This window comes from Zingiber officinale, chromosome 2A (assembly GCF_018446385.1).
Source record: "Zingiber officinale cultivar Zhangliang chromosome 2A, Zo_v1.1, whole genome shotgun sequence".
Classification (NCBI taxonomy): Eukaryota; Viridiplantae; Streptophyta; class Magnoliopsida; order Zingiberales; family Zingiberaceae; genus Zingiber; species Zingiber officinale.
This window is the reverse complement of record NC_055988.1, coordinates 101469892-101490157: the sequence shown is the minus strand read 5'-3', so window position 1 is coordinate 101490157 and position 20266 is coordinate 101469892. Positions and strand designations below refer to the sequence as shown.

Genomic DNA, 20266 nt, shown 5'->3' with positions numbered 1-20266 from the left:
CGAGGGAGTTGACTTTGTGAGAGGGAGAAAAAGAGAGACAGCGCGTTAGAGAAAAATCCACCTCTTCAGTAAAGTCCAAAAATAAAAAATAAAAAAACATGTTTGAAATTTCAAAAATGTCCTTCTCTCCACATAACTTTTAATCTACTCCACATCAATCAGAAAACCTGACTACGTAAAAGATAAAAAAAAAATAATCTCAAATATTAAGTACTAGTCTCCGAAAAACTTACTGTTACAGAGTGTAACCCAATAATCAATATAGATTTTTGAACTTATTTCACTTTAATATATTATAACCCCGTAATTTAATTTGAAAAAAAATTATAACCCGTAGAATTTCGATTCTATCAATCAATCATACTCTGATTTTTTTAGAATATCTATATTAGCGTTAATGTTTAAAGCATTAATACCAACGTGAATACGTTTAGCAAGTACTTAGTATTAACACATTTAATTCCTGGAGCACATTAATGTCTATAGATTTAAAAAAATAAAAATAATAATATATTGATATTAACACGTTATTAATGCGGATGCTCTCAAAAAAAAAAAATTCCAAATGTTTTTTTAAGTAGTTTTGGTACTTTAGGATCGTACGATACTATGCTGATTTTACAAATCGTGGTCGAAGCTCGATGGCGATGTCTCCACCGCGCTGGGACGTTGACAGTTTGACTAAATCAGGTTTCGGTTCAAATGTGCTGAGCCGCTGGATAGCAACCGGCCACCCGCGGCCGGCTAGCTCGGACGTCTCGATCAAGTCGAAGCGGACCGTACGAAGAACCGTTTTATACCGTCGTCGTTTGGCATGCGCCATGCGCCACGAGCTACACGTGTCACGAATGGAATCTGACCCCGCACGGGTTCGGTTGACGTGACTCCCCGTCATGGATTTGGCAGTCCAGATCGCGAAAAAAAAAGTCTGAAGGCGGAGAGGTGAAGTGGATTAGAAGATTTGGTGACTTAACTAAGTGTGATTGGTGTTGATAATGACATAGCGAACACTGTTAGGTGAGCTAATTAATCCATTTAAATCTATAAATTCCAGTTCATTGTAAACGGGACACGGGCTATGTGATGTGTCGGATCCGGATGCGGACGATCTGGTCACTTTCCTTCCTTATAAATTCCCAGGCGATTACTTCCAAATTCGATCCGTTTGGTCTGTAAACGCCCGACCTCTCCATGTGCGTTTTAATTCCCAACAACCGCTTACGGTTACACGGTTTGCAGTCGACATCGCTCATATGTTTTAAACGTTCGTGTTTTCCGATAATAAATAAAAATTAGCATTTTGTGTTCACTTTGTTAATTGGGCCATGAATAATGGGCCGTCCAGTTTCCTCGTATCGGGCCCAATTTATGATCCGAATAAAGTTGAATTGACGGCGTTGATTCCATCCTCTTTCCCTTCGGACTTTCTCTTCGATTCATTCGCCGCCTGCATCGCCGTCCAATTCGCTGCTTTCAACCTCCGTCACTTCCTCGACCGGTGAGTTTAAAGCCTCTCTCCTTCCCCTTGCGTTTTCAGTGTTTCTGTCGTTGTCGCTGTATTTTTTCTTCCCTTTTTTCCTTTTCCGTTCCTCTAATGTCGACCAGGGTTAGGGTTAGCGGCCCTCGCCTCAATGTCGGAATCTGGGGCTCCGGGAACGCCGGAGAGCGGCCACTCCGGGGACAGAGGGGGAGGAAGTGCGCGGGAGCAGGATCGGTTCCTTCCCATCGCCAACATCGGCCGCATCATGAGGAAGGCCGTTCCCGAGAACGGAAAAATCGCCAAGGACTCCAAGGAGTCCGTCCAGGAGTGCGTCTCCGAGTTCATCAGCTTCGTCACCAGCGAGTAAGCCGAGTTAACGACGCTTCAACTTTTTTTTCCCAATCTAGCTTCATGAGGGGTCCTTTACCGTATGGGGGTGTTGGGCAGGGCGAGCGATAAGTGCCAGCGGGAGAAGAGGAAGACGATCAATGGTGATGATCTTCTCTGGGCGATGGGGACACTCGGCTTCGAAGAGTACGTGGAACCTCTGAAGCTCTACTTGCAGCTCTACAGAGAGGTGATCCTGATCCTTTCATCTTTTCCTATGTGCCTAATCGCGCTGCATTAATCGGAGGGATTGCTAAATAATAGTTTCCTTGTTTGTCTTGGACAATTATTCTGAAACGTGTTGGTCTTCCAGATGGAGGTACTTTTCAAATCTTTCAAATTTTCCCAATGTTTCATCTTTTCTGTGTGGCATTAAACTAACATGTTTTTTTTTCTCTTTTGAATTAAAATTTTCCTCCAATTTTTTAAATCTCAAAGGGCAACGTCAAGGGTTCCCGTTCTATTGATCAATCAGGAAAGTGAGATGGGGCAATCAATGGGGAGCCAAGGGATGTGGCCGGTAATTATTTGCCTGGTTAGTTCAAATACTCCCTTTAATCAAAATGGATTGTTCTATGTCTAAATTCTGAAGAGCAAGTCTAGCATTCAATGTATTTGGACCTTGTCAACAACATATGAGAGGGAGTTACTATTTTTCATCATAGCATTGTACACGATGAAGTTATTGGCCTTTAAATACTCGAGCTTATACATGAATTAAGTGGATTGTGTTTGCTCAATGGTCTTGGAGAAATTGCAATTCCCAGTTAGTAAGATAATTTCTTAATCTGAACAGCCTGATGCTTCATTGTTTTCATAATTTATTCATGCCCGTGGAAATGGTTTTGATCACTTAACTGATTGACCATAGTAGATCATAATAACACAATAGGAACTATTCTACAATCTAGGTTTTTAATTTTTATATCAACAAATAGATAGTGTAAAACCTTCACACTAACACTTCACACTCATACATCTCTTTAGTAAGTCCCAAGGCATTAAAAGATGGTTCAAAGCTGGAGATGGCCAATCCACTTCCTAGTACCTAGGTTCCAAGTTCTGGACATGGGTATGTGAACTCATCAAGTCTTAAAAGTTATTAAAATATTCTAAATTATTTTAATATTTAGTAAATACTATGTAACCAATTAGTTCACCCTAATATTATTAATCAAGCTTAGGATAACACACTAATCCACTATGATGTTCTTGAATAACCTTAATGAAATCCCATTTTAATATAATCACCCACCCTCCACCTCTTGCAACCTGCGACAGATCACAGGAGTTGTGAGCCTCACTTCCCACCAATTCAAGCCCAACAGATTTTGTTCTCGTTCCTATCCCACAGCCACAAGCAAACCATCATCCATTTTCCTGCCCATGCAACACCACCATGATGTTAGTTGAATCTCCTCCCTTGCCGCATGAAGCAATCCACTCATAAAGCCTATTAGTAGGTAACTTTCTTCTGCCTCTTCTTCTCTCTTTCATCCTCCATAACTGCTTTCTTTCTTGCATGAGTTTCGCTGCTTGGACTCTTTTTTCATATTTGTACTCTTATGTTGTGCCAACATGAATACATTACTTTCAAGTCCAAATATTAAAGATTGGATGAACAGTTGTGAGAAACAATCTATTGTCATGCTATAATAAATGTCTGCTAAAAAACTTTCTATGGGGCTTTATTTGTCTGATATATGTCATTGTAAATGATCCTGATATTGTTTGACCAACTCTTTTTGTTACCCTTACTGAAAGGTCTTTAACTGAATATTTATATTAAAAAAATATCTGAATGGCATTTTCTGAATATTTTGTATTAAATTAAATATTAAAGTTACAGAACTGATTTGAAGTAATACATGAAAAAGGTGTCTAATGATTCAGTTTGCAATTAAGAACTGGATCAGAACAATGATTAGTTTAGCATATGGAACATAACTATTTAACCAGAAATTGTCCGATATTAGAATTGCTGACCGTGGTGATTCTTGGATTCCCTATTCTTTATTGCCAGACATGAAGTTGTTATCCTGAGAATTTGTTTGAATGTGTGATTAGAAGTTTTGTTTATTTCAATTTGTTATTAGTGATAAAAAAGTAGTTTAGTTTATTGGAATATTACTGGTGATATGACTTTGCAAATAGCTCAACGGGGATAAGATTAGTGTAGCTATCTCAAAATTGTTGGGACAAACACAGCTAAGTTACCTTATGCACTAAAAGACTTGTTCCACTGTGACTTTCTGTTCACTATTGGTGCACACAAAATGCATGTGAATGCTCTCAAGAAAAAATGGTGGAAGTATTCAATTTGTTTTTGTATCTTCGGTGTTAGTCCTCCATAGGCATGGGTCTGTTTTAGATTAACCTTCTAATGCAACTTAAAATTTCAACAGGCTCAAATTTGGTGATACTGAAAAAAAAGTAGAAGTGTCTCATCTCTGCAGCAAAACTAAACGTAGAATTATCTCCTGGTTTCATTTGGTTGCTTATTCATTGAAGCAAATAGAGATCCTGTTTAGGTTAGCTAATGAATTCTTGCTGCTGCACTTATTTTCTTTTATCATACTGCTGCATATTTGCTGGTCCTAGAAATGACCATGACACATAATGGTATTGCTTCCTATGGATTTGGCAGCATTACTTAACAATCACCGTTCCTAATTTAAATCGATCGTCGTGTTTTGGTCCTTATCGAGAAAGCTGCTGCCCGTGCAAAACTTTATAGCTCGAGTTTCTTCGAGGTAAAATTCCACGATTGTTCGATATTCTGTTTCTTATCAAATTTATATATCTTGCTGCGTAGATTTGGTCCAGTTAATGTTAGTCTATGTTAAACTTTCTTCTATCTCACCTACATTGACACTTTAGTAGAATGCTCGCTAGTTCTTGTTTATGAACAAAAACTATATTTACTGGCTAAAAAAATTTAGCTATATTATTTTTATTCAATTTGATTTCGAAAATAGACTTCAAATTTAGCTTTCCACTAAATCAATGTGAATCAACTGTCACACAATCAGATGGTAACCAATTCACGTTTGAAGGAATACTGGCAGTTCATTTGTTCTACAGAATAAAGGTCACACGTAAGCTACCATATGCAACACTGGCAGCAGCAAAATTGAACATTGATTGTAATACGAAACAACAAATTGATATACCAATCTCTCCCCCACCTCCAGTCCACCACATATGGAATTCACCTCCAACCAATTACAATGTTCTCTATATAATGTATATACACTAAAAAAATATCTGCTTGATTGCAGAACCTCGGTGCATTATACAAATTGGGAGATTCTCTTAATAGAGATTTGCATGTCCTAATCATATGAAGGAAAATGGGAAACTCGAGGTCCGTCGTTACTCATTAGTTCATGTTCGAGCATTGACTCAATGGATGAACATATATAGCTGGTCTGGTTATACGAGTTTTAGTCAATGTGGCAGTAGTAGAATGGGACTAGTGCTTCTGCTTTATCCCTGGCTATACCGCCCCACAGGATACTCCAGGACTTGTTGGCTGGGGCAGTTCATCTCCTTTATTCTTATACCATTTTTGTAGATCTTGAACGTAGGGATGCTCCTCACGCTGTCAGACTTTGTGACGGTGGGGCTCTTGTTGATATCAACCTTTGGTTCATGGATTGGAAAAACATTAAGCAAGGTGAGCAGGCACAAACACTTAGATGCATGACAGTCTATGACAATAGTGGTAGTGATGATACCTTGAGAAAATTTGCAGTCGGATAACGGGCGCACAAAGAATCGGCCAATGGTGAAATGTGGGAGGATTGTAGATTGGATGTTGTCATAAAGTAAATGACAGAATTGCTGCAGAAGTTAAAAATTGAGTAGTCCGAAATTTAGCCGGCTTCAAGAGTTAGTTAAGGTAACAAAAAGAGTCTCACCTGGTAAGCATATTGCAGCTTGCAACTGATTCAAACTAGTAACATCCTCAACCTCACCACCAAACTGCAAGTTAGAAACTCCTCCACTCCGTGAAATTTTCAGCACAACTTCTGCGTGAAACAAAGATTCAGCCACCACAGTATCTCCTGGAATTTCCTCGTTGAGGACTTCATAATCTCTTACAGATTCAGCCCATTGCTCGATCTGATTAACAAGTATTGAAATGATGAGAAGACCTTTTCTTTGTATACCATTTTTTTAAAACAAGATTCGTATCTTGAAGCTACATGGTAAACTGTAACACCTTGGCATTGGAGTCAGCGCGTCTTAGTAGAGCCTTGATGTAACTGGGTTGGATTTTGACGGCTTGTTTGCAATCTTCAATAGACTTCTCCCACTGTCCAAGCTTCGATCGGCATGCTGCTCTGTTACAAAGGAGGACCAGGTTTGAGGAATCAAGCTCGAGCCCTTCACTATAAGCTGTGCTTGGCCTCTGCAAAATTTCCGAACTTGAAGAGCTCTTTTCCATGAGACCGAGCTCTTGCAACTGATTCACATTGTTCACAATCAAGGTCAGTTCCATATTTCTGGGATCTATCCTCGTCGCCTTTTCAGCTAATTCAACTGCACTCTCAAATCTGCAAAATTCCCACTTTACGCTCAAACGTCTTAAAAATTTGTGGCCTTTTTTTAAACTTTCAAATTTTCAGCTCACCTTCCTAAGGACATATCAACTTGTGCGCGAACAATGTAGATGCAGGAATCTGGATGCAGACCGAAAACCCTGGCATCTGAGTAAATAAAAAAAACCTGGCACGAGTAAAATGGAGAGTTCTCAAATTTAAGCGAGCATGCAGAGACTCATCGAACCGATGAAGCTGTAGAAGGGCTTCTGCTTTTGCTGCCATTATCTGAAAATTATCGGTAACATATGCCTTCTTCCATCATCAATTGTTTCTTAAAATCAAAGGGAAACTATAATCGGCAGTACCAAATGCATTTTCATTTTTCTTTTCTGAACTCACCGTCGGAGAAGAATCTGCTCCTGCTGCAATTGCAGCATCAGCTTCCCTCAATGCACTTTTCCAATCACCTATCTTTCTGGCTTCTCCACATTAGCCCAAATGTCTCTCCAATCTTTGCAGCTTTTGCAATTCAATATTGTCAGGTTGGTCCTGCCAAAAATATGTGCTGCTTTGTATCCTCCATCTGCCCTAACCTACAACAAAATTGCAGAGAGAATCCAATAAATGTACAGAGTGACAAAGAAAAAGACTAACAACACCATGTACCCATTGAAGAATTCACTAGAAAAACTAGGAGCCAATTACTTGCACATCTTGGACGTTTCATGGTATCGTGGGACAGACACAATAATGTCTATGAATATCACATAATCCAAACTGTGGCCTGTCACTGAAAGTGGCAAAGTTTGAAGGTCATGAACTCAAACAGCAAGTCATGAGTATGGCCTTTCCGCTCTTCAGCTGCTCATTCTAGACAGCAGAAGGGAATTAGGGCATCAAGTTCGATCAGTATGCAAATGACAGGGCAATGCGTTGCGAGTAAAAGTGGGCTTTTTCATGAAATAAGATCACGTTGAGAACGCAGAATCATTGCAAACTTTTTAGGCGATATGAATGATTCTCACCGTGGGTATAGAGTAGCGAGGCGGTGATGCGCGCACGGTAGCTTGATGGATCCAGCCGTACAGCCTCCTGGCACTCCCTCATTGCCTCGCCCAATCTCCCCAGCCCAACCAGCGCCGTTGCTCGGTTGCTCCGGCTGGCAGCATTGCCCAGGCACATCGCCACCGCCTTGTCATATGATCGTAACGCCTCGCCATAGTTCCTCCTCTTGTACTGCTCGTTACCCGACCTCGCCGAGGCTCGCGTTGCACTCGGATCCCCCGACTCACCGACTCCGCATCCCCGGTCGCTCGCCCCCTGTGCATTATGCTTCTGTGACTGTAGTTCCCGATGCCAAAATCGAGCACGTTGCTCCTCGTCGTCGCAGTCTTTGGCACCATGCCCGTGATCTTCCCCGAGGGGCAGATGTTGCCCGTCGAAAGCACATTAGTGAGCGGAGGAGAGCTTACCGAACTACACGGAGAAAACCAGCTGGCCATATCCTGAACGGCGGGGGTGTTGGACATAAACAATCTGTAGCCGGAGATATACGGGGTATTAGCTGAATTTAAATACTTGAATTAAATTCAACTTACAATTGAGATGACCTGAGTTGATAATCTCAGGGGTGCCAGCAGGGGCTAGTTTTTGTCAAGTGATGAAGGTAGTCTGCACTGTGTTGATCAGGCGGGCGTAGCAGATCAGAGAGGTCGACCGGACAAAGTATTCGTCAGATCAGAGAGGCAGGTCGGGCAGAGCAGACCGGCCGAGCGAGAGGCAGACTGATCGGGAAGACAGGTCTGTCAGGAGGCAGACCGGCCGAGCGACTGTCAAAACACTAGCCGACCGGGTGAGCTGACAGGCCAGGCAAGAATCCCGAGCGAGCAGAGAAATCGGTCGGGCGGACAAAGAGACCCACCGGGCAAATTGACCGAGGTCTGTGAGGCGCAGTTTCCTTGAAACAGATTTGCCAGATCAAAGGCGATCTAGGTGACACACGAGTCACCTTGGTTCAGTACAAATCTAGGTCCTGAATTTGCACCCCTTGCACACCCACGCGTGAGAGAAAGTCTCTTCCCATGCATTTGTTCACAATTTCAATGTATGTGAATCAATATAAACTAACAAAAGTGTCTTGAAACTCTCAATGTGGGACTAAAGTACCATTTACAATGGAACTTTTTCTTTTCTACCTCTTTCTCCATTCACACTTATTCAATAGGGGGGTGGGCTTGGAGGCCCTCCCGTTGTCCGTGGCAGTGGCGGGACTAGTTTCCTCTGACGTGGCACGAGGCTGCGGGAGGCAGGGGACCGATCCGAAGGAACTGTAACTGTTGCTGGCGTTATCCTGCGGCAGGCGAAGGGGGGTGACGGGGGAGCCGAGGAGGCCGCCACAGCCATCGTCGGGCTTGCCCTCCTCCGTCCCGTCGCAGAGAACAAGGCGGAGCCGAACCGGTAGGCAACCAGTTCGACCGTGCGGGGGCAGGGCATCGGGCTTGACCGATGAAGACCAGTGGGATGCTGTCACCCCCTCCACCCGCACCGCCACGAATATAACCCGACACCCAAACGACCCTGCTTCGTATCAGAGTGGCAGACGAAGTTACCAAACATACCCAAACTTTCCACACCCACTCTGTTTAATTCGTCTTATATAAATTTATAAATTATTAATTGAAGACATTGCACTCCATTCCTTCCTTTAATTAATTTCCTGAATAAAATGTTGGGAAAGTAATAATAATTTAAAGTGAGAATATCCGATTTGGCAAATCCTTTCCAGGCGCTTCGAGTACCCCCGTCGTCGAGGCAGGGGTGGAAAGGGCCAGCTCCCGCCTCCAGCGGGGCGGCGCCTTTTGTTTTTTGAATGCATACTTTTTATTACTATAAATATTTATATTGTTTTTTAAAAAATTTAAATTTATTACGCTCTCTGATATGGAAAAAAATGACAGTTACTTGATATCTTGAGTTTGCAAGAATTTTTTAATAACTCTGCAGGGGAATCATGTGGCTTTAGAAGGTACACTAAAAAATAATAATAATAATAATAAAATAAAATAAGGTATACTCCAAGCTTCAACTCTAATGTTTATATAACTTAGAAGAAATGCCTTACAAAACCTTTATGAACAGGGAAGGCCTTTGATGTGCATGCTAGTGAGGAGATAAGATAGATCGATTCCACATACAGTGGCCGTGATCAGTTTACTGAGAATTGGATGAAGACACACTCCACGTCCGCGTACCGTTCTCTATGCTTTGATGTTTCTCAAAAAAAACAATGACAAGGGTGAGTGAGTGAATGTCTGCAGCATAAATTTAGCATAAGGGAAGAGGCACTGCAAATGTGACAGGTGCCACCAAGTCTGTGAATCATTATAAAGCCGACCATTTATCAAAAGATATAGGTAGAGATTTAAATTTATCAAAAAGCATAGATAGAGATTTAAATTTATCAAAAGGTATATGTTATTTTAGTATTTATCAAAGAACGTATTTTTTTAAGTGCATTTCTTATTTTACCCTTCTGACAATTTGACTTTTTCTATCGTTTTTTTTCTTCACTATATTTCTCTCTCTTCTCTTTTTTTAATCAGCAGAACATATGGACAACATTAGTCAATTTTTTCTTAACATTTTAATACATTTGAAGAAGCAAAAATAAACAACGAATAGCATATTTGAACTTCTTACAATTTCAGAAATCCACTGGAACTAAAATTAGTACAATCAGAGTTTTCTAGGTCGATCAGTGGGTTTCAGTCAAAATCCACTGATGGACCTAGAGAGTTCCGATTGCACGCATTTCAATTTCTATGGATTTCTAAAATCACAAGGAGTTCAAATATGGTGTCCATTATTTATTTTGGCTTTTTATAAATGTTAATGTGCAAAATCAAAGAATCAGCAAAAAAACCCACGTTGGGCCTGATATAAGTCCATATCAGGCCCAACGTGGACTCATATCAGGCCCAACGTGAGTTTTTTTTATCGATTCTTTGATTTTATATATTAATATCTATTAAAATCCACTGATGGGCCTAGAGAGCTCCGATTGAACCCATTTCAGTTCCTATGGATTTTTGATGTTGCAAGGAGTTCAAATTTGGTGTCTCTTATTTATTTTGACTTTTCATAACTGTTAACATGCAAAATCAAGAATCAGCAAAAAACTACACATTGGGCCTGATATGAACTCATATCAGGCCCAACGTGGGCCTGATATGGAATCATATCAGGCCCAACATAGACCTGATATGATTCCATATCAGGCCCAACTTCCATGTTGCAAAAATTCAACAGCCTTTTCTGATAGTCGTGGTTTACATGTGACCCGGTAATACTCAATGTACCTTTTACGGATTGAGTTTAGAGATTATACATGCTTTGTGTATATGAAAAACAATAAAAAGATTGATTATGAGAAAAGACTGTCGTTGTGGTAATTTCTCTGATTGTGACAGCTGCAAAACAGATAACTAACTTTGGTTATGACTAGATGATTAATTGTTCAGGTGTAATTTAATCATTCGAGATTTTAACTGTGCTTAATCCAACAAAACAAGATGATAGTAAATTAGTTTAAACTTGCATGTTAGTCAGATCCTTACATCATTCAAGCAACCACCTTTCACAAATTTTCAAAGCTTTGTTTTATTTTCCCTTTCTTTTTTTGTTACCAAAATTGAAGGTATTTAGAATGGCCAACAAAGTGCATTTTTAAAGTTTAGGATGTAACCAATTTAGTTAATCTTTAACAAGAACTTACTAATTCATTCAGAATGAAACATATGAATCTTAGATACCAATATTTTCCTGTGCGGAAGGAACACATACTAGAAATTGAAATCTACAACAATAAAAAGATTAAATTTTTGCAACATGGAAGTTGAGTATGATATGGAATCATATCAGGTCCACGTTGGGCCTGATATGAGTCCATATCAGGCTCAACGTATAGTTTTTTGTCAATTCTTTGATTTTGCATGTTACAGTTATGAAAAGTCGAAATAAATAAGAGACACCAAATTTGAACTCCTTGCAACATCAGAAATCCATAGAAATTGAAATAGGTTCAATCGGAGCTCTCTAGGTCCATCAGTGGATTTTCACCAAAATCCACTGATGGACCTTGAGAGCTCCGATTGAACCCATTTCAGTTCTTATGGATTTCTGATGTTGCAAGGAGTTCAAATATGATGTCCATTATTTATTTCAGCTTTTAATATATATTAATATATAAAATCAAAGAATTGATAAAAAACTCACGTTGGGCCTGATATGATTCCATATCAGGCCCAACATGGGCTTCTTGGCTGATTCTTTGATTTTGCATGTTAACATATATGAAAAGCCAAAATAAATAATGGACACCATATTTGAACTCCTTGTAATTTTAGAAATCCATAGAAACTGAAATTGGTGCAATCGGAACTCTCTAGGTCCATCAATGGGTTTTGACCGAAACCCACTGATCGACCTAAAGAGCTCCAATTGCACTCATTTTAATTCCAGTGGATTTTTGAAATTTCAAGGAGTTCAAATATGTTATTCGTTGTTTATTTTTACTTCTTCAAATGTATTAAAATGTTATGAAAAAATTGACTAATGTTGTCCATATGTTCTGCTGATAAAAAAAGAGAAGAGAGAGAAATATAATGAAGAAAAGAAAACGGTAGAAAAAGTCAAATTGTCAGGATGATAAAATAGGAAATGTACTTAAAAAAGTGTGTTCTTTGATAAATACTAAAGTAGCATACGTCTTTTGATAAATTTAAATCTCTATTTACATCTTTTGATAAATTGCCGTGATAAATTGCCGGGTTGCGCTCTAAGCTGTCTTTTAAGATCCATGTTAAAAGAGCAGAAAAAGATGAAAGTGTTCCTCTCTCGTTGGATTAAATACACTCGTACAGTTATTTACTGAAAGCAAATTAGAGTGGATTGAGACGTACCTCACAATTCTGGCCCCATGGATGCACTGTACCAGTCTATGAGCACCGTTTGAAGATGTGACGGTTAGTAATTAGTGCTAAAAATTAATTATGAGATGATTAAATTTTTTGAGTTATTTATTGAGTTAGATTCGAATGAACTTATTCATTGGATTGAGTCAAATTCAAATTAGATTGGATTAATGAGTTAGACTCAATGAGTTAGATTTATTGGGTTGAATTATTGGATTAATGATTAATCTAATATAATAATACAACCTATTAAGAGGAATATAAAGAAACAAAAATCCTTGGTATTTGATGTAGCTATAAGGGAGAGCTCACCTGCCACGGGTCAGTTGACACGATGTCGGTCAAAGTCAAAGTGATTAATACTAGGACTTACGGAAAGAAATTCAGCCAAAGGTAGTTATTTGTTTATCCCGATCGGCAAAGGAGTAGGTCGAGAGGATCACTCGGCCGGTCAGACAAGCAGATCACTTGGTTGGTCAGACGAGCGGACATGATGGGTCAGTCGAACGAATGAACAAGCCCGTAGTCAGTTGTTCCGATCGACAGGAAAGGGGGCCGCTCGGACCGCTCGTCCGATGCAAGGAATGACACTACACAGGAGAGAGAACACTCCGCCTATCATTAATACACAGAAGTCAAGACAAAGAAGGACACTCTATCTATCATTAATGTACAGAAGTCAAGACAAAGAAGCATTTCTCCGACAATTAATATCATTAAATAAGGACAGACGAATGATCACAAAGAAAGATATAAAAGGGTATGCTAAGTACGAGGAAAGACAAGATCATCATTTTCTTGATTACTCCTTTCTTCCTTATTTTGACTTGAGCGTCGGAGGACCAACGCTAGGGACACATTCCCTGGTTTTGATTTTGTTTTGCAGGAGTGAAGTCTTCATCCCGTCAGCGGTCACCCCATCCCCGACTTTCCAGCTTTCTTTATTCGGACATGATCAATTTGGCGTTGTCTATGGGAACGCTGCCTATATCTGAATAAGAAGATGGAAGACGTTGGACAACTCATAACAGTGACACTGACGCAAGAGGAACTCGATGCACTAATACAAGCTCGAGTGATGAAAATATTAGAGCAACAACAACAGGTGTTGGCTGATCCGCCAATGCATGAACCTGCTGCCTCTGCAACAGGTCGACAGGCGGAAAGAGAAAGAGAAGATTGAGCAGATCAACTTTCCGCTCGAGAGCCAAATAGGAGACCGATTGACTCCTATGAGGGCGCTCGTAATGCGCTGGTCCCCCTTAACCGAGCGCTATCATGGGCTCCCCCGGAAGTAAGAGGCCGAGTGGATAGAGACCGGGGGTCTTCATTGGATGAGGCGCCCATACGAGACGCACGAAAGGGAAAAGCGCCGAGGAAAGACGACTCACCCGAGCGGGTCAATCAACAATTTTCTGATGGGATCTTAAATGACTCTCTGCCAAAGCATTACACCCTGCTGACGATTGGAGAGTATAATAGAACAACGGATCCCAACGATCATTTGGCCAAGTTTGACAACGCGGTCACCCTTCACCAGTACACGGACGGGGTGAAATGCCGAATATTCCTTACTACCCTGTCTAGATCAACGCAACGGTGGTTCAAACAGTTGTTGAACAGCTCGATCTACAACTTCAAGGACTTCCGAGCGGCATTCTTACACCACTTTGCTAGTAGTCGCCGCCACCAAAAGACTAGCGTGAATCTCTTCTCGCTGAAGTAAGGGCCTCGAGAGGTCTTGAGGGCATATATCCAGTGCTTCAATCAGGTGGCGATGGGTATTCCAGCAGTCTACTCAGATGTGTTGGTAAATGCCTTCACCCAAGGGCTCACCGAGGGAGAGTTCTTCCTATCGCTCATTCGGCAGACGCCGAAGGACTTTGGTCATTTCTAAAAGAAGGCCAATAAGTATATTAATGTGGAAGAAGCTCAGGTGGCAAGGAAGAAAGAGACGACCACTGAGCCCACAGTAGCATCCGAATGGCGTCAATCGAGCAGTCATCAACCGCTAAAGGGCCCAGGTCGGGAGCCCCTTCACACCAAGAGACTAAGCCACATGTCGTACAGCAGGTGGCAGCCTCTCGTCCAAGAGGCAAGAGGTGGGCACCAATGTTTTGCACTTTCACTAATCAACAACGTACAACACCAAGGACTGCTACGACCTGACAGCTAGTAGGTCGGTTCCGCACGGATACCACTGTCGTTCGTCACTTCCAAATCAGCGTCACAGAAGTCGATCTGTAGAATGAAGGAAGGAGGAGAGGACGATCGAGCCACGCCACCACCATAGGGACCGAATCCCTGCCTAAGCCTCTTTCGACGGACTAGACCGTCCGCAAGGGAAGAAGAGAACCGGAATAATACCACTCGAGGGGAAATAGAAATGATCGCTGGAGGGCCGACCGACAAAGATTCTAACCGAGTAAGGAAGTTGCATGCTCAGCGGCTGGAGATACATGTTGTTGACTGCAGCAAGGAAAAAGCTGAGGGGCCCGAGATTAGCTTCGGGCCTAAGGATTTAGAAGGAATGGAGGTCCCCCATGATGATGTCTTAATCATCCAAGCAGTAATTGCCAATTATACAGTCCATCGAATTTTTATTAATATAGGGAGCTCGGTAAATATCATGTACCGAAAGGCATTCAACCAATTACAAATTGACTGGAATGAACTGTCGCCAATGACGACTCCGCGCTCTATGGCTTCACGGGCGACGAAGTGTTGTCGATCGCCAGATCAAGTTGGTCATCTCACTCGGAGAAGAACCCCTAAAGCGGGCAAGGATCACAAATTTCATAGTGGTAGACGCGCCCTCAACCTACAACGTTATTTTGGGCCGACCGACACTCAATGAGTTATGAGCGGTGGTGTCCACCTACTGCCAGAAAATCAAGTTCCTGGTGAGAGACAAGGTGGGTGAGGTCAAAGGAGATCAGTTGGTCGCTTGGCGTCGTTACGTCGAGATGGTCAGAATGGAAGCACGAGCCACTCGAAAGACACCTCGCCTGGAGGTGAACCCCATCACTAACCCCCTCCTCGGCGGCGCACGCTGGTCTACGAAGAGAAAGAAGAAGTTCAGATCCACCCTAACCACCCAGAAACAATTACTTTCATCGCTGTCGATCTAGAGGGTGAGAAAAAGACGGAGTTGATAGCCTGCCTCAGATAGAATCACAACGTGTTCGCTTGGTCGACACATGAACTTTCTAGTATTTCGCCAAGTGTGGCTTAGCACGAATTACACGTCCAACCGGACGCTCGACCAATGAAACAAAAGAAAAGGGACTTCAGCACAAAATAGAACTTGATCATCCGAGCAGAGATAGAGAAATTACTGGAGGTCGGCGACATACAAGAGGTACAATTTCTGAGCTGGCTTGCTAACATCGTACTGGTCCTCAAACTGGGCGACAAATGGAGGGTCTGTATAGACTTCCACGACCTGAATAAGGCATGCCCGAAGGGTTTCTATCCGTTGCCCCAGATAGACCACATGGTGGATTCAACGGTAGGCTGCGAGCTGATCTGCATGCTCGATGTATATCAAGGTTATCACCAAGTGTCGCTCGCTTGAGAAGATCAAGAAAAGTCAGCTTTATCATAGTCGATGGGACATTGTGCTACAACGTCATGTCGTTCGGACTAAAGAATGTCGACGCCGCCTACCAAAGGCTTATTAACAAGGTGTTCCGACGGTAGCTCGGCCGAAACATAGAGGTATATGTCGACAATATATTAATAAAATCTCCAAGAGTTGCTGATCTCTGCACAGACATCAAGGAGACCTACCAAACTCTGAGGGCATATGGAATAAAGTTGAACCCGAACAAGTGTCTGCTCGGTGCCAAGAGCAGTCGATTCCTAGGATATATTGTCACCGAGCGAGGGATCGAGACGAATCCGAGCAAAGCCAAGGCTCTACAAGATATGTCACCGCCACACAACTTGAAGGAAGCCCAACGACTGACCGGGCGCATTACTGCTCTGTCTAGATTCATATCCAAATCATCTGACTGGAGCTTACCATTCTTCAAGGTGCTGCGTCGGGCAATAAAATTCCAATGGGATGCGGAGTGCGACCGGGCGTTCAAAGAGCTCAAAGATCATCTCAACTCCTTGCCTATATTAGCTAAGACGAGCGCAGGGGAGCCGCTCTGGATCTATCTGTTGTCCACCGAGAATGCGGTCGACTTGGCATTAGTTAAGAAAAATGGGCAAGAGCAATAGCCCGTGTATTTTTTTAAGTTATCTATTGAAAGACGCTGAATCCCGCTACACTGGTTTGGAAAAGTTAGCTTACGCTTTGGTACTAGCCGCTCGGAGACTCCGCCCGTACTTCCTCTCTCATCCAATCGTCATGATGACCAACAGTACCTTTGGCAGAGTCCTCCTCAACTCAGAAGCATCTGGTCGGCTAATCAAGTGGACAACTGAGCTAAGTGAGTTCAACATCCAATACCAGCCCCAAACGACGATAAAAGCTCAAGCCTTGGTTGATTTCGTCACAGAAATCCAAAGCGGCGAGTTAGAAGCCACTTGGAGAATATATGTGGATGGTTTTTCCACCCGACAAGACAACAGGATCGGCATCCTGCTTATTTTCCCAAGGGAAAATCGAATGCAGCTTTCTGTTTGGCTAGATTATCGCGCCACCAACAATGAGGCTGAGTATAAAGCCTTGATAGCCGACTTGCAAGCTGCGAGGCATGTCGGATCCAAAAAGATCCTCATTCATTCGGACTCCCAGTTGACCGCCCAACAGCTGGCGGGGTGTTCGAGATTAGTAACCCCCGACTCAAGTTATATGTAGAAGCCTTCGAGAAGTTAAAAATACATTTTCAAGAAGTCACGGTACAGAAGATTCCCCGATTGGACAATCAAGCAGCAGATGAACTAGCTAAGTTAAGCTAGTTCATTATCACCTGTTGTGATTAGTCAGCCGATCTAACAGGTTTTACTGGTGGCACACATCGATATGATGGAGGGAGTTGCCTTTCCACATGACTGGAGAATACCATTAATTGAATTTCTCCAATCGGGTGGTACGCCAACCGATCAGGGGGTAACACATTTATTAAAGAAGAGGGTTGGTCGGTTCACCTTGGTCGGAGATCAGCTGTACAAAAGTACCTTCTCTAGGCCTTGCTCAAGTGTGTTGGACCAGAGGACGCAAAATACATCTTGCAAGAAGTGCACCAAGGCTCCTGTGGAAGCCATCCAGGCGACCGTTTGCTAATTAGAAAGATTCTCCTGACCGGATACTTTTGGCCAACTCTCCAAGAGGATGTCACTTGGATGACAGCCACATGCATGTCATGCCAAAAGTATCATAATATTTCGCATCGACCGAACGAAGAGATGAAGTCATCCATGATATCTTGCTCATTCGACCAATGGGGTATGAACATCGTGGGGTCACTCCCTATGGCAATCGGTCAGCGAAAGTTCCTACTCGTTGTTGTAGATTACTTTTCAAAATGGGTGGAGGATGAGCCCCTGGCAAAGATAAGTGAGCAGATGGTCATCAAGTTCATTGGCAGAACATCCTCTATCGGTTCGGCATCGCTCGCCGGCTCATCTCGGATAACGGGAGGCAGTTCGCAGGTCAGAAGCTCTGAGAGTGGTGCGAAGGCTATGACATCTAGCAGGCCTTCACCTCAGTCGCCTACCCTAGAGCAACGGCCATGCAGAGGTTACAAACCGAGAGATCCTCAGAGGCTTACGAACTTGGCTCGACCACGTAGGAGGTAGCTGGGTCGACGAGCTCTCAAGTGTCTTGTGGGCACTTCACACGACTCCAAAGGAGGCGACCGGTGTAACACAATTCTAGCTGGTATACAGGGGAGAAGCGGTGGTCCCTGTGGAGGTTGGAGTAGAATCCGACCGGGTGTGATTCTATGACTAGGGAAATGGCGAGCGAAGGTTAATGGAGCTTGACTTGGTGGATGAAGCGAGTGATAAGGCGGTTGTTCAGCTACTGGCTTACTAATAGCGGATGAGGCAGAACTACAACAAGAGGGTGATCTCGAGGTCCTTCCAGGTCGGTGATCTGGTGTGGAAGAAAATCAAGCCGGCCGGCGACGTCACCAAACTCAAGGCACCATGTGTGGGACCTTACAAGGTTATACAGAAACTCCGCTCGGGGGCCTATTACTTTGAAGATGAAAACGGGAGATGACTCGAGCAGCCGTGGAGTGTGAATCATCTTCAATCTTACAAGCTCGAGTGAGAGGTGCATGAGCAAATATAAATGTACTTATGTATATACCTTCTGAATGCAGGGCCAACATGAATAAAAAACCAAAGTTTTCCAGACTCCTGGTCCGATCAGGCCAAGTTAAAAGTCGAGTGGCGACTAAAAACATCTATCGTCATCAACGGTCGAGCGGCGACCTTAAACGCCTATCGACATCAATGGTCGAGCGGCGACCTTAAATCCCTGTCTTCGTCAGCGGTCGAGCGGCAACCTTAAATCTTTGTCATCATCAAAGGTCGGGTGGCGACCTTAAATCCCTGTCTTCATCAGTGATCGAGCAGCGACCTTAAATCTCTGTCTTCATTAGCGGTCGAGCAATGATCTTAAACCCCTGTCGTCATCAATGGTCGAGTGGCGACCTTAAACCCCTGTCTACGTCAGCGGTCGAGCGGCGACCTTAAGCCCCTGTCGTCATCAACGGTCGAGCGAAGACCTTAAACCCCTATCTACATCAGCAGTCGAGCGACGACCTTAAACCCTATCTACGTCAGCGGTCGAGCGACGATCTTAAACCCCTGTCATCATCAACAGTCGAGCGGCGACCTTAAACCCCTGTCTAGGTCAGCGGTCAAGCGGTGACCTTAAACCCCTATCTACGTCAGCGGTAGAGCGGCAACCTTAAACCCCTATCTCCGTCAACGGTCGAGCAACGACCTTAAACCCCTGTCGTCATCAACGGTTGAGCGACGACCTTAAGCCCCTGTTTTCGTCAACGGTCGAGCGGTGACCTTAAACCCCTGTCTACGTCAACGGTCTAGTGACGACCTTAAACCTTCGTTTCCATCAACGGTCAAGTGGCGTCCTTAAACCCCAGTTGTCATCAACGGTCGAGCGGCGACCTTAAACCCCTGTCGTCATCAACGGTCGAGTAGCGACCTTAAACCCCTATCTTCGTCAGCGATCGAGCGGCGACCTTAAATCCTTGTCTTCGTCAGTGATCAAGTGACGACCTTAAACCCATGTTTACACTAAAACGGTCAAGCGACAACTTTAAAAACAAAACGGACCAACCGGCTAAGTAGATAAGCCGTTGCCGATCAGAAGAAACATGAGGTCGCATGAGTTTACGTGACGCTTGAAAATCAAGTTGAAAACTAAAATACTAGAAGAAAATAAAGGTTAGCCGGATGAACAAGCATTCATTGAAATTTCAAAATTTTTACAGAGGCAAAAACGCTCAAACTGGCTCACTCTAGATAATCTAAGACATTATTGGGTAGCGACTCAGTCAGTTTGTCTCAACTGATGACCTTACTTGATAGAGTGGCAGGGAGGTAGCCTCCTTCCCTGAGTTGGCCGAACACCCCTTTAATCGCCAGGTTGAACAGACGAAGAGCCGGATCGGCGACTTTGTCATTAAAAGCATCTGAGCAAATGTAGGCTTGCTTCATGAGATCAAACATATTCGACTCAGCTCCTTGATAAGTCTCCAAGGCCACTCGGGAGGCCTCTAGCTCTTCCTTCAACTTTCTTAGTTCTTTATCCTTGGCGTCGAGCTAGGCCTTCATTGCAGTCTGCTTGGCCGACCGTCTGTCCCGCTCTGCCTTCAAGGAAGCCTCAGCATCCTTTAAGTTTTGGGCCAACACCCGAAACTCTTTATTTTTGATCTCCAGATCTT

At 43.0% G+C, this 20266-nt stretch overlaps 1 protein-coding gene and 1 pseudogene across 3 annotated transcripts; one reads left to right on the top strand and one right to left on the bottom strand.

Annotated features, from left to right (window-relative positions):
* The first annotated feature begins 1410 nt into the window (after positions 1-1410).
* Positions 1411-6175, top strand: LOC122041757 (nuclear transcription factor Y subunit B-4-like). 3 transcript variants are annotated; one of them, XR_006129074.1, is made up of 8 exons: positions 1411-1498; positions 1612-1843; positions 1928-2057; positions 2181-2186; positions 2306-2402; positions 4273-4398; positions 4515-4620; positions 5149-6175. XR_006129074.1 is itself a non-coding variant. In XM_042601544.1 (5 exons), exons 2-5 carry the CDS (start codon positions 1632-1634, stop codon positions 2348-2350), a joined length of 393 nt encoding a protein of 130 aa, XP_042457478.1. In that variant the 5' UTR covers positions 1411-1498; positions 1612-1631; the 3' UTR covers positions 2351-2607. The 3 variants fall into 3 exon arrangements, 1 of the variants encoding a protein (XP_042457478.1); XR_006129073.1 differs by lacking the exon at positions 4273-4398; XM_042601544.1 differs by lacking the exons at positions 4273-4398; positions 4515-4620; positions 5149-6175 and having other exon boundaries at positions 2306-2607.
* Positions 5357-20051, bottom strand: LOC122043854 (annotated as a pseudogene).
* Positions 20052-20266: the final 215 nt, after the last annotated feature.